Source organism: Falco punctatus, assembly GCF_963210335.1.
Source record: "Falco punctatus genome assembly, chromosome: 2".
NCBI lineage: Eukaryota > Metazoa > Chordata > Aves > Falconiformes > Falconidae > Falco > Falco punctatus.
In genome coordinates, this window is record NC_137581.1 from 79,509,514 (window position 1) to 79,522,834 (window position 13,321).

At 41.7% G+C, this 13,321-nt stretch overlaps 1 protein-coding gene across 1 annotated transcript in view; it reads left to right on the plus strand.

Annotated features, from left to right (window-relative positions):
• UMODL1 (uromodulin like 1) overlaps positions 1-13,321 on the plus strand; it is a 93,354-nt gene that overhangs the window by 61,341 nt on the left and 18,692 nt on the right. Inside the window, exons 15-21 of the mRNA XM_080376693.1 lie at positions 734-871; positions 2,566-3,029; positions 3,648-3,790; positions 4,938-5,174; positions 5,981-6,140; positions 9,114-9,198; positions 11,122-11,329. Of these exons, the coding sequence (XP_080232819.1) occupies positions 734-871; positions 2,566-3,029; positions 3,648-3,790; positions 4,938-5,174; positions 5,981-6,140; positions 9,114-9,198; positions 11,122-11,309 (1,415 nt within the window). The 3' untranslated portion in view covers positions 11,310-11,329. The remainder of the gene's footprint in view (positions 1-733; positions 872-2,565; positions 3,030-3,647; positions 3,791-4,937; positions 5,175-5,980; positions 6,141-9,113; positions 9,199-11,121; positions 11,330-13,321) is intronic.

The following is a 13,321-nucleotide window of genomic DNA, read 5'->3' on the forward strand; positions in this document are numbered from 1 at the left end:
GCCCTGTACATTTTCTTTGCCTGTTAGCCTCACAGCTGTGACTTTGGAAAGTTATCCCATTAATTAGTATTAGATCATGACCGTCTTGTGGCAGCGCTTTGTAGAATGCCTGACCTCCTTAAACCTGTGCTAAAACAGTTTGCTTCAGGGGCAGGTCCCCACAGAGCAGGCAGTTAGTGCTGCTTTCTGAGTCTCACCTGTGCTGGTACATCCTTACTTGCACAGTTACAATTAGACCTTGGGAAGAGAAAGGGAATTTCCTTCCAAAAGTGAAATTTTTGGCAAGGTAAAAATTAAGAAAGCAACTTGGACCAGTGACACATCCCTCCTGCTTCACTCATGCTAGGCATTTACTAACCATCTCCTCAGGAGTGTGAAATGGGGGAGGCAACTGAGGAAGCCCCCAGGGTTAGAAGCATCCCATCAGGCTGTTGCTCAGGTTAGGAGGATAGGAGCTCTGCAGCAGGGTGCCTACATCTCAGTGGGTATCTGCTGAGGACCATTGGTAGCACAGCTCCTGGAGGATTTTGTCAATGCCTTGCAATTAGCCCTCTAGGCTGTGCTTCCAGCATCCCACCTCTTCTAGACCCAGCAGCTGCATGACACTTACGGTAGAGTATCACACCTAAGAGGTGTAATCCCACCATAGTATTATGAAGATAAGACCGTGCTGCATTTTCAGAACCATCACATTTTCTTTCATACTCTTTCCATTTTTGCCTTTTGCTTAAAGATTATGATGAGTGCAAAAGCAAAGATGATGACTGCTCCCCAGATGCATCATGCCATAACATGCTTGGATTTTACCAGTGCAACTGCAATGAAGGATTTGCTGATGTGCATCCAGAAAGGCCTGGAAGAAGCTGTGAAGGCAAATACAGTTTTATTATCTAATGGCTAACTGAATGCTTAGTGATCTGATCTTTACTGGATCATGGTCACACATGCCACAGGTCTTGAAATTTTGCAAGGGATGAATTTGGTTTGTTGTTTTCAGCTGGATCCTATTGGGAAAAATCTTGCAGCAGACTTTAAGTATTTCTGACTGTAATACTCTGTCATGAAAGTTTACTATATTAATATTTTATGCTGTCTTCATAAGATTCTTTTAGCAATTCTGTTTTCTCATATTTGCCATTAAAATGAGATAGAATTGTCAAGATTGTTACTTATTTTCATTAGCAGTAGCAGAGGGGACAGCAGAGATAATAAAGAAGGTAACAGAAAGCACTAGGTATATGGTTTGACCTCGGTATGGCAGCAGGGATGATATGTTGGTATTACAAACTACTTTTTTGTATGAGTCAATTCATCTAGCTTCTCTGTTTCCTTAAATCATTTGTTAGCTGACATATGACGTCTTTAAGGTCCTAAATTCTTTTAGGCTTCTTCAGTAATTTATATTTGGTTTTGTAACCACAGTGATAAGCTACTCTCTGGCTGAAGTCACGGTGATTTGTCAACTGATACCAGCATTTCCTCAGTTTTGTTTAACCAAGATATTTAGCATTATGACAATGAGCATTTGGGAAATTTAGCTCTGAAAGAGCTCAGATTTTTCTTTTTCTTCCTCTTATATTCAAATCAACAACCTCTTAATTTGGGGCATTTTCAAAAGCTGGGAAGTTCCAGGAGTATGTGCGTGCGTGCGTGTGTGTGTGTATATGTTATACATATATATATATATATGTACAGAGTTTATACGTTGCTTGGAAAAGAGATGCTATTTGTATATACAACCCATTGAAATTATTTCAGAGATTTTTTGTGTAATGAGACACATTCTTTGTGTTCCACTGCAAATGGAGTTTGTTATCTTGGTGCTCTCTAAGTCAGTGGTGGATGAGCACTTTGGTTTCTACCAGCAAAGAGTCATGGGGTAACCCCAGAGCCTGTGCTGGATGTTGAGTGTTCAACATACACACTGATGTTGATCTCAGCCTCTGCTTCCCCTTTCCCCCCTGCTTGCTTTCTTCCTGAAACCATTAAAGATTTCTTCAAGCACATTTGTTGAACTCCCTACTCTGTCTCTCAAGACACATATGTACAATGTGGGCCTGCAAACCGTGAGGTTTGTCCTGCACTTTCCCCAAAATGGGTTTTCCAAAGTGCTCAGGGTCGCATCTTTTGGGTACTAACTGGTCACAAATAGGGCCAGGTTTTTTATCAAGCTCTGCTCCTGTTCGTACCTCACATCCCGAAGTGTGCAGTCTCCTATAGTACTAGGCAAAAACATGAACACTTGCTGACCAACTTACAGGGGGGATCTCTCGCAATGACTGATCTTCCAAAAGCTGTGTATATGTGTTTTACTTGAGCATGCTAATTATTGCAGCTCTCAGGAAATAAAGCACTTCAGCTTTACTCACAGGCACTTTATGTATCCCTTTGGCTTCTTCTTTAAGAAAGCCGCAGCTTTGGCAGTAAGTAGAGTAGGTTAAAAAAACAAAAGAAGCTAGTTTCCTGCCAGTAACTGTGATTTCCTCCTAAAAGTTTGCTTTTACCTTATGATATCAATCTGAAGCTGTAAATTACAACAGTACCTTTATTTTTGGCACTCTTCAGCATTTCCTGTCAGCCAGAAGGCAACAATGATGGAAAAGAAACCTGTATACAGCACAGTTTTACCTGCAACATCTTTGCAAACTTCAGCACATGTTTCTTCCGCTGCTTCATTGGACTTTTCTGCTACTGAACACAAAGGAAGAGCTCTTGAGGACACCACATTCTCCAGCGTGGTGCTGCCTTCTTTCACCATGGATCCCGTGTCAACTCCTGATGTTTCTCCTCAAGCATCTCCTCTCCCCCTTGTTAAACCTGCCCAGGAGTTTTCCATTAAAGATGCAGTGAGAGTGTTTTGTGAAATTGAGAAGATTGTCCTTGCTGTCCAGAAAAGGTTTTTACAGCAGGAGTCTATCCCAGAATCTTCCCTGTACCTGGGGGAGCCTCGCTGCAATGTGAGCATCAGCAATGGCACTCACGTTGTGCTGCAGGCAGGCTGGAGTGACTGTGGCACTGAAGTTGAGACTGTAAGTCCCCTGAGCCAGTGAATGTGGAGAAGCCCTGCGACAGTTTTTCTGTGAGGGGGTGGGTGATGAGGAGAGGGGCAATGGCAGATCCTTAGCTAGATATATCATCCTATTAGTTGCTGAAATGTTGGATAAGGAATTTCTTCAGAGAAAGAAACTCCCTTCTTATGATGGAAAGTTACCTCTGTTTGGGACAAGGGTCAAGCAAGAAGGAGAAGGGGAATCTTTGAGGTCAGGCAGCAAAACTCAAGGGCCTCTCCAAACTGAGAGTCGCTTCCCATGCCTCTCTGGGTTCCCTTTGCAGCTGTCAGAAGCTTCTCTTTTCTTAAAAGCAATTTTATCATCGTATCAGACAATACTCCAATTGCTACCAGTAGTGGGGACAAAGAGTGATGGTTATGTCTTTGGATCCCAAACCAAAAGTTATGTTCAGGCCACACCAAAGCACAGGAATTCCCTTATGGAGCAATGATCATAACAGACTAAGGAAGAGGAGGAAGGCTGGTGGATTTTCATTACCTCATAGTACAGCAACTAAGATGCTAGAGGTTTAATCTGTTTGATTTTTGCAGCCAGGAGAATGTTCACAAGTTGCACTTTCCTCTTCCTGTCTTGCAGAACATGACTAATACTGTAGTGAAAACCATCCTTCGGAATGATGTTTCTGCTCAGGGAGTAATTCACCACTTAAAAATTGCCAGTCCCATTCACTGTGTGTTTCAAAATGATCTCCTGGCTTCCTCTGGATACTCTGCGGAAGGGTAAGTAACAACCCTCTCTCCTTTGAAATGCTGTTGTGTGGCTGAGCAATGCTGCGTTGGAAAAATCCCCAGGGACCTTAGCTATATCCAGTGACATTACTTGTTATGCTAAGTAGTCTGCCATCCTGTGAGTCTTGTGCTCAAGTGACCCCTGCTATGTGCTTCTCTTCGACTCCATTTGTCAATAGATCCAACAGCCAACAAGCTTGGCCATTGCCTGACTACACCATAGGTGAAAATAAACCTTTGGGAGCTACTGGTGCAGGTTCAGGAGTCAGAATTTCTGACTTCTCTTTGCCTTCCTGGGCAATCACATGTAGCAATAGCAGTATTTTCCTGCTTTTGGAACATAAAAATGATGTATCTTTTCAAGTGATGCAGGCATGCAGACTGCTATGTGGGTGCTGAGCTTGGCAATTTTTAACCCCCACAAATTCTTATTTAATTAAGTTGGGAAAAAAGGATTACAATCTAAAGACTTTTTTATGGAAGGCCCCATCTTCAAGTAAGATGGAATCAAATCCACTCTTCACAGAAAATCGAGCCCACACTCACAGACAGAAAAGGTGGCAGCACCACCTTTGCTCTAATGGTGAATGTTCTCCCTTCATACAAGTGCACATCCTCTCTCTTGTGTAGCACCATGCTTAAGCTATCATCACCAAATCCACTTTCTGTTCAGACATCATATTTTCCTTTCTATCCCCTCCTGCAAAGTCTTTGTCAGGCCCTCTCTGACCTCTGTAATTTTCTCATGTTCCTCACTTACTGTTCAATTTCAGCCCTTCTCATTTTTTTTCTTTTCTCTTCTGTACTAAGCTCTTAGTCTCCTTATTTTGAACTTTAAGACAGCTCATAGTCGTCTTCTCCTTCTGTTCCACTCAAATATTTCTCTTTGCTCTATCTGTATTGCTAAGACATTCCACCCTTTGGATTTTCCCACTTGCTTTCATGGTCCCCACCTTTCCAACTGAAAACTTGATGCATTTTCACCCTTTCTTCTTGAACGGTGTTCTAACATTTTTGACTGCAGATAACTCTTCACTACTTAAATGCACAAGAGATGAAGAAACGGGCACTGATTTATGACTTACAGAAACACACAGTCAAATTTGTGGTCTTTAAAGGAGGTTAATTGATGTTTCAGGCTTTACACCATCTTTGAGGATTTGCATGGATCTGGACACTTCAGAACAGAAATGCAGTTGTTTATTGGAAACTCTCCAATACCCCAAAATTTCAGCATCTCTGCCAGTGACAACGTACTGATTGAAGTGGGGATCCAGAGAGCAGACAGCAAGCTCAAGGTGGTCCTCACTGACTGCTGGGCAACTCCAACTAATAACTCAGTGGATCCCCTCTCATTTGTTTTTATTAGCAACAGGTACAGCAATGCCACTTGCAATAACATGTGCCATGCCTTAGCTCTTCCAGTGGTGCTAACTACTAATGTGTTGTATTTTAAATGCCTTTTATGTGTGTTCTCATCATTTATATACATGGTTCCTTACCATTTGGACTGGTCATGCCTGCTTTGAACGAGTAAGGTAGGTATGAAAAGAAAATATTTTCAAAGAGTAATGTGGTAGTTGTTCCAGTTTGCTTGTCTTCCTGATAGTGGTTTTGGCAATCAGTAGTGAAAGAGCATTTGAAAAGCGTGTGCTTTATTTCTCTGTGGTTCAGCTTTACCAAGAGCTTATGTACCTCTCCTCAGTGAAGGCATAAGTTAGTTGATTCCTATGTGTCATGTCTCACACACAATATTAACACAGCCTCTGGTAAAAGAGGAGGTTTGTTCCTGTCTGGATCCTTAACATCACCCTGATGTCATGTTCTTTGGGCTCACCTACCACCTTAAAATACAGCATACTCCTTTCACTCAGTAACAAAATCTATTCTTTTTAATATGATGATGTTCTTTCAACTTGAGTGTGGTGAAGTCAACTTTAAATCCTTACTGTCGCTCTTTCCCTTCTTTTCAAACTCTACAGCCACTTCTTGAATCTCCTATTCTATTCAGTTACTATAAGAATAAAGCAGCAAATAGCCCCTTATCACCCCTGCAGTGCTGGAGAGCTGCTTCACGGAGGGTCTGGCTGTGACTTGCTAAAGGAGCCTTACAATCTGAGTTACGTGCTATAACCTTCTATAGCCCTGGCTGTTATGTATGTTTTTTCTCTTCCTTTTCAGCTGTCCTGTCCCAAATACGTATACCACACTGCTAGAGAATGGGAATTCAAGCAAAGCACAGTTTAAGATGAAAATTTTTTCCTTTGTCAACAATTCTGTGGTTTACTTACACTGCAAAATTCGTATTTGTATGGACAGCCCAGGAAGCACCTGCAGGACAGTAAGTGATTTTCTCCAATATCCTATTTTTCTCCGACGTGCCATATGCACTCCTGCTATGGAATTGAAGGAGTAATGTTTCCAAACAGGGTTTAAAATAGAGCTTGAAGTTTTCTTTCATTCTCTGCTGAAAGCAGAGAGTATCAGGGAAGAACTACAACCATATGGGAGTGTCTGCTTTTCTTCCCGTTCCTCATCCTTGTGTTTAAAAGCATGTAGCTTGCATGTAAGATGCAGAAATCAAAGTTGGGGAACATAAGAACTGAATCTTTCACCTCTGCATAGGGATGTCACAATGAGATAGGCTGTTCAGAAATATGACAGCTCAGATGGACATGTCACAAAAAAGCAAGCACCTATATTGGCAGTGTCAGCAGGAAAGTCTGAGTAAATTGATTTGGGATGTTTTTCTGTGTTTTTTTTTTTCCCTCTAGAGATTTGCTTCTCCGGGTGAGAGTCTAGGTGGCAAGAAAGGAAGCTTGGTGGCATTAAGTTTCTAGGGCTGTGACTAATAGAATTTGTTATGATTTTTTAAAGCTGTATTGCTTTTTGAAGCAATAAACGAAGCAATGTTCTGATAACAACTTCAGATTCTAATTTTCTGTGTTCCAAAGCATTGCTTTGTTTCTTTTTACTTCTAAGTAAGTGATGCACACTGCTTCATATGAAAGTGCATTGCTACCATAGAAATAAGAAGAAAATAGGTTTTGCCGTTGAGTTTTTTTTTTTTTTTTTTTCTTTGTAGCAGACACACAGGAATTCTCCTGTCCTTCTGCCAGCCTTCCTGGCTCTTTTTCTACCAAGGATGTTTTCATTAGCAGTTTGGTGTTCCTCCATTGTTTAACACTTTCCTCTAGCTCTAAATAACTCAGTTTAACCCCATTATAAAGCAAATGATCTTTTCCTAAAGGATTAAAAATGGCTAGCAGAAGAAACTTGTTTCCTTTCTCAAAGTATAAAGCTTCCTCCAGATTAAAAAAAAAAGTTGGGGCAGGAAACACAACTGACAGATGGAAAGATGGCTCCAGTTTCCACAGCTGAATTTGTGTGTTAAAAATCAGTGCTTCAGTGGAGGTGGTGCCCTCCATGAGTTCCCCGTGTGTCCCGCACAGCTGAGGAAGGACACTGTGGTGTGTGCAAGGCAGTGGAATAAGAAGGATGGGCAGGACAGGGACCGAGTGGGCTGATATGGCTGCTACAAGGAGTCAAACAGTTGCTTTGCTGGAGCCACTGGGTTTATTTTTAGAGCAGGCTTTAGCTGTACGGGTTGAAGGTTAGTAACACTGTTAATTAAATGTCTGGCTTTGATCTAACTACAGGGGTCTGTGATGGGATAATTCTGCTAGCCCAGGATGAGGTTTGGTTGAGATTGACAACTTCAGTAAACAAAGCACAGAAGAGTTAATCTGTGGGGCTCTCTTCTTTCATATATTCTATATCATTAATTTCTCTATTATTCATTTATATGAGGTATATTGTTCTTTCTCCTGTGCAAAACGTACTCCCTATGAAAAGTTAGTGAATTCTGTATCTCAAATCGAGATTAAAATGCTATGCAGAGAAGACAATTACTAGGCACATCTACACAGGATGACAATGGCTTTTATGAATAAGGGAGGGGGAGCTGCAGGAAGTAGAAATATCAAAGAAAACTGGAGGAAGAACAGATTATATTTGCAAATAACATGAGGTGGCTGGGAAAGTGTCCAGGTCTGGGATCTGATCTTCTGATCTGACTTGCTTCAGGGCAGATTTGCTTCATCTGTTGGCCCACAAATTTGAGACTTACATGTTGTATTATTTCTTTTTACTCAGTCTTTTTATTCCTTGTTTTCTGGTGGAAAAAAGCGAGGTGCTCTGAAGTTTAGAGCAGAAAAAATAGGCTGGGGAGCATGTAGTAAGAAATGAGTAAGAAACATGACTTTGAACGGGGAGAAGAGTGATGTGCTACCGCCATGCATACGTTTAGTGGAACATGGCTGCTCCATGGCCACATGGAACCAAAAAATCATTGACATCAGGGAGCAGCTACGTAACCATAATCTCTAATGGGTCTGCCTAGTTGGGAAAGCTATTTGAGGGTAGGCCAAAGTCATAGCTGCATGGGTATTTTTCTGGGGGCTGACCCAGCTAAAGACACTTGCTGACAGTGTTTTATAAAGATTTTTCAGTGTACCCAGGCTGGTAACACTGATGAGACATTCGTGTGTAGACAAGCTGGTAAGACAGCTTTGCACTGCCCTGCTTTCTTTTGCTTGATTGTACTATGGTACTGCAGTTTCTCTGTTTTTATGCGTACTTCCAGGACAGCCACAGTATCATTTGAATAATCTTAACAGGCTATGGATTGCAACTTAAAACAAAAAGGCAGCAAACACACTGAAAGGTGCTATAGAGGAAGTATGCAGAAGAGGAGTGTGTTGTGTATTCTGCAAGTGCTGCTCACACAAAGCTAAAGCAGCTAATCCCCAGCATTTCACAGGGCAGGACTTTCAAACTAGTAGTTCCCAGATGAGTAGTTTACATGTCACTGAAAAGTTGTGCATTGCTCCAAAATGGCACACAGCTTGGCAGGGGCTGAAAGTTGCCACTGCTTTTGCTGGTGCTGCCTGCCATGGGCAGCATAAGCACCCAAACAATAATGCTTACAAAACCCTGGCTTATAGAAATCATCAGAATTTTATTCTCCCATGAGAGTTCTCTAAAACGGAAAGTTAATAAAAAGAAAGATTGTCTGTGTGAAACGTCTGTTCACAGCAGTATTTTTCAGTATAACTAATTACAGATTTTATGCTGATGTTTCCCCAATACCATTATTTTTGAACTTCCATTTGGTGCTCATTTCAGTTTAACAAAACAAAACAAAACCCCCAGTGAGTGAGAACAGCACTGGGCTTTCACATACTTATGAGAAGACTTTGTAGTTTTAATTAGTAAACGATATTACTTGTTGAAGTTTGAATTGATTTTGCAGAGATGCCATGCAGCTCGATTCCTGAAGACTGGTGAAACCATTGCTACACACAGAACATCCTGGGGACCCCTGTGTAAATCAGCTGGTGAGTTGTGAATAGATGCTTACAAAAAGGGGACACAGATTCTGTCAAGATTCTTCTTCAGTGGCAAAGGAACCTCATGGTTTTCCCGCCCCTCTACATATTTTTCTGAGGAGCAGGCGTTCTTACTGAAGCCGTGTGACAGTGTGGGAAAGCATGTGCCCTCCTCATTGAAGTTACTGTCAGACCGTCAAGGGAATGTAGAAAGGAAGAGGATAAAGTAGCTATTTGCACAGGGTAGCAAGTACAACAGCCACAAAATCAAACAGTTATTACAATTGTAAAGTGCGAAAGCAGCTTGAATCTTTTAGATTGCAATTAGTTTTACAAGTGTTTACGCTGTTGTTAGACTGCAATAATATTGAGCTCTGAAGTGCAAAATCAGAGGAGATAAGAGAATGTCTTGTTGTGTTTCCTTATTGACTTCATTACTACCATGAGGGAAAGTGACAGAGCACAGCTGATACAAAGCACCTTGGTTAATCTGGTGGAGTGGTACAGTGCAGGTTAATAGAGAATGAACATGAGCACTGTGTGCAAGCAAGGTCTAATTTGTTATGCATCTGCCTCTCCTGCATTTATTTTGAGTAATGCTTTCAAGGGCGCCTGTGAGCTTTTAACATTTTCAGTCACCTGGCCTCCTCTAGTCATTTGTATTCATATCTTATTAGCATAAAACACTCACTGAGAGTATTTGTACACATCAATATCAGATTAACATGTAGCTATTGTGAATAGACAGAAATCACCCCCTTGCCTCCTGCTAGTTGCCTGTTCTGCCAGTCACTTAATGCTTTTATGACTGTGGAGATCAGTTAATGCTGGACTGTTAGTGGGTTCAGGGTATATTTTTCTCCTGAGTTGTGATGTGATAAAAACTGGCTTTGGCTTAGCATTTTAATTCCATTATATGCAAGTATAAATCTGTTAGAATAAGCCTCCAGTTCACTTCTGAATTAGTTCTTTTTAAAAAAGTTTTTAAAGTTTTGTTTAAATTTGTTTAAATAAAACAAAGTTTAAATTGTTTTAAAAACAATTACTGCAGCTTTCTTTGTACAGCACTTAGATCAAGTAGATCTCACTCTCATTTTCACTGGAGACTCCAGTGTATTTCTAATATTGAAAAATGGTCATTACACAAAAGGAACTCTGGTGAGGGCAGCTTTATTTGGGCTGACATACCCTGATTCCTAGGCAAAAGTGGTACTACTAGATGTTGTCTCTTATTTCCAATTTATGTACTCATATCACATTTTAAGTGTGAGGCTAGACCAAGACAGTGCTATACATCTCTTGTGTTCAAGGAGGCAACATGAATTATGATGTCAGGTAAGCTGCTGCAGTGAAACATGAAAAAAGCTTGAACTGGTCCACCTATACTGCTTGGCCACATGCTGTAGCAAAGACCACTGGTAACATCCTCAGAAAGGCCAGTTCTGTCTGCATCTGGCTACAGGCTGCCATTTCCATTGTGATTCTTCTTTTTGATTCCTTTGTTTCATACTGAAATTCAGAAATAAGCCTAAATATATTATGGAAAACTGCTTTGGCCTGTCTTGGAATGGTGCCCTGGATACTGCATAGCTTGGACACCACTATCACATACCTCTGTGGCTGGCAGCAGTGATCTTTGGCCAAAGGTCTTGTTTCTACAGGCATGTATGTGTTAGTGTTTGTCTTCTGTGCACCTCAGGTGCTGCACAAGTGCTTGGCTAAATAAGTGCTTTCCTGAAAAATGTATGCAGACAAATAGGCTCACAGACCTTACATGAGAATCACCCTCTCCAAAAGGCTGATGCATTTCTGTATCACAGATTTGTGCTTCAACATGCGTGTTGGCTAATTTGTAAGAAAGGCTTGTTTCTTACCCCAGGAAAAGATTTAGTAATTTCAAGACTTTTTTCTTTCACCCCTTGTTCTTTTTAGCATCTGATCTGAAGAGAGGGAAGGAGGCTGGGATGGGAGTTGGATACATCATCCTCATTGCCTTTGCTGTGTTTGGTTTTGTGCTGGGAGTTGTGAGCCTTCTCATTTTCCAGTACCAGCGAAAGACGAGAAGATACAACTTCAGAATCAAGTCAGACAACTTTAGCTACCAAGTGTTCTATGATTAGTGATTTCCAGGTTACCAGGTGTAAGTAGTGAATTATGATCGGTTACTTTTTTTAGTTGTTTATTTCTTCCTGGAATGGTTAAATACTTGCAGATGAGCATCCTCTGTTTAAGAGTATTTGAACGTCCTGCCGTGTTTGCTGTGGGTGAAGGTTGTAGAAGTAACAATGAAATTCCTACTTTTGCCTGTTCTCAGATGCTGCAGACTACAGAGGAGGAAGACAGTTTTCATATTCCTTCATGGCTTTGGTCTCAGTCAAAGTAAATGACACACCACTTTAGAAGGACACTAGTAACCATTTCTAGAAAAAAGTATCCCTTTTGGTTTTGGATCATGGATTAGTATAATAAAAGACAGAAACTTTATCATTATCTTTATAAATCTGCTTCATAAGCTGATTTGCTTCAAATGTTATCCCCTTCTGCCAAACTTGTGTTGAATTCTTTTTTTTTTTTTTTTTTTGAGGGGGTGTTTTTCAAGGTAATAGTGGTATGTTAGACGTAAAGAACTTGAGATATTGATAATGGATAGGCAGTGCTTACAAGTACCTGCAGAGAGCCTGAAAAGACGGCTCGGAAGAGTGTTAACCACTACCACATGTTCTGCCTCTGCAACTTGGGAATTTAACACTTTTCCAGAATACCATAGGATTCAGCACTTTTTCTGTAAAATGAGTGTGTTCTAGCAGCTCACCACCATTTGTATGTTTGTCCCTTTAAGAGGAAGAGAGAGAGGCAAAAAAGCTGGCTTACTGGAAAAAAGCATGTAACATTGATTCACAGCTCAAGGATGTTTACTGCGGATCCAATTCTGTTCCAGGGAACCAGCTCATTTGACATTGTTAGCAGAGTTAATAACTCTTTCCTGGTGGAGGCCTTGTAGATGACAATGCAGCTGCCACAGTAAATTCACCAGACTCATCATGATGGAATTTGCAGATAATTTAGTTTCACTGTGTACAATAATGCTTAATATATATCACAGAGAAGGGACAGGGAACACTATATCCCAGCTATCTGCTTTTAAAGTCTTGAATAGTCACTCTTAGCTCTACTTCCTCTAGTCTTACATTTCAGAGATGTGATGGGTTGACCCTGGCTGGGTGCCAGGTGCCCACCAAAGCCATGCTATTGCTCCCTCCTCAGCTGGGCAGGGGGGAGAAAATATAACAAAAGGCTCATGGGTCAAGATACAGATGGGCTCTCTCAGATCACTCAGCAATTACTGTCAAGGCAAACCCGACTCAGCTTAGGGAAATTATTACCATTCAAATCAGAGTAGGATAATGAAAAATAAAACTGAAACTTAAAAACACCTCCCCCCACCCCTCCCTTCTTCCCAGGCTTAACTTCACTCCCAATTTCTCTACCTATCCTCCTGCAGTGCAGGGGGCTGGGGAATGGGGGTTGTGGTCAGTTCATCACACGTTGTCTCTGCTGCTCCTTCCTCCTCAGGGGGAGGACTCCTCACACTCTTCCCCTGCTCCAGCATGAAGTCCCTCCCACAAGAGACAGTTCTCCATGAACTTCTCCATCATGAGTCCTTCCCATGGGCTACAGTTCTTCATGAACTGCTCTGGCATGGGTTCCCTGTGGGGTCATGAGTCCTGCCAGCAAACCTGCTTTAGTATGGGCTCCTCAGCCACAGGGCCACAGGTCCTGCCAGAAGCCCGATCCAGCGTGGGCTTCTCGCAGGGTTGTGGCTTCCTTCAGGCATCCACCTGCTCTGGCATGGAGTCCTCCATGGGCTGCAGGTGGATATCTGCTCCACCGTGGACCTTCATAGGCTTCAGGGGGACAGCCTGCCTCACCATGGTCTTCCCCATGGGCTGCAGGGGAATCTCTGCTCTGGTGTATGGGACACCTCCTCCTCCTCCTTTACTGATCTTGGTGTCTGTGGAGTTGTTACTTTCACATACCTCTCTTCAGCTGCAATTTTGTTGCACAGTTTTTTTTCTCCCTTAAATATGTTATCAGAGAGGTGCTACCACTGTTGCTTATGGGTTTGGCCTTG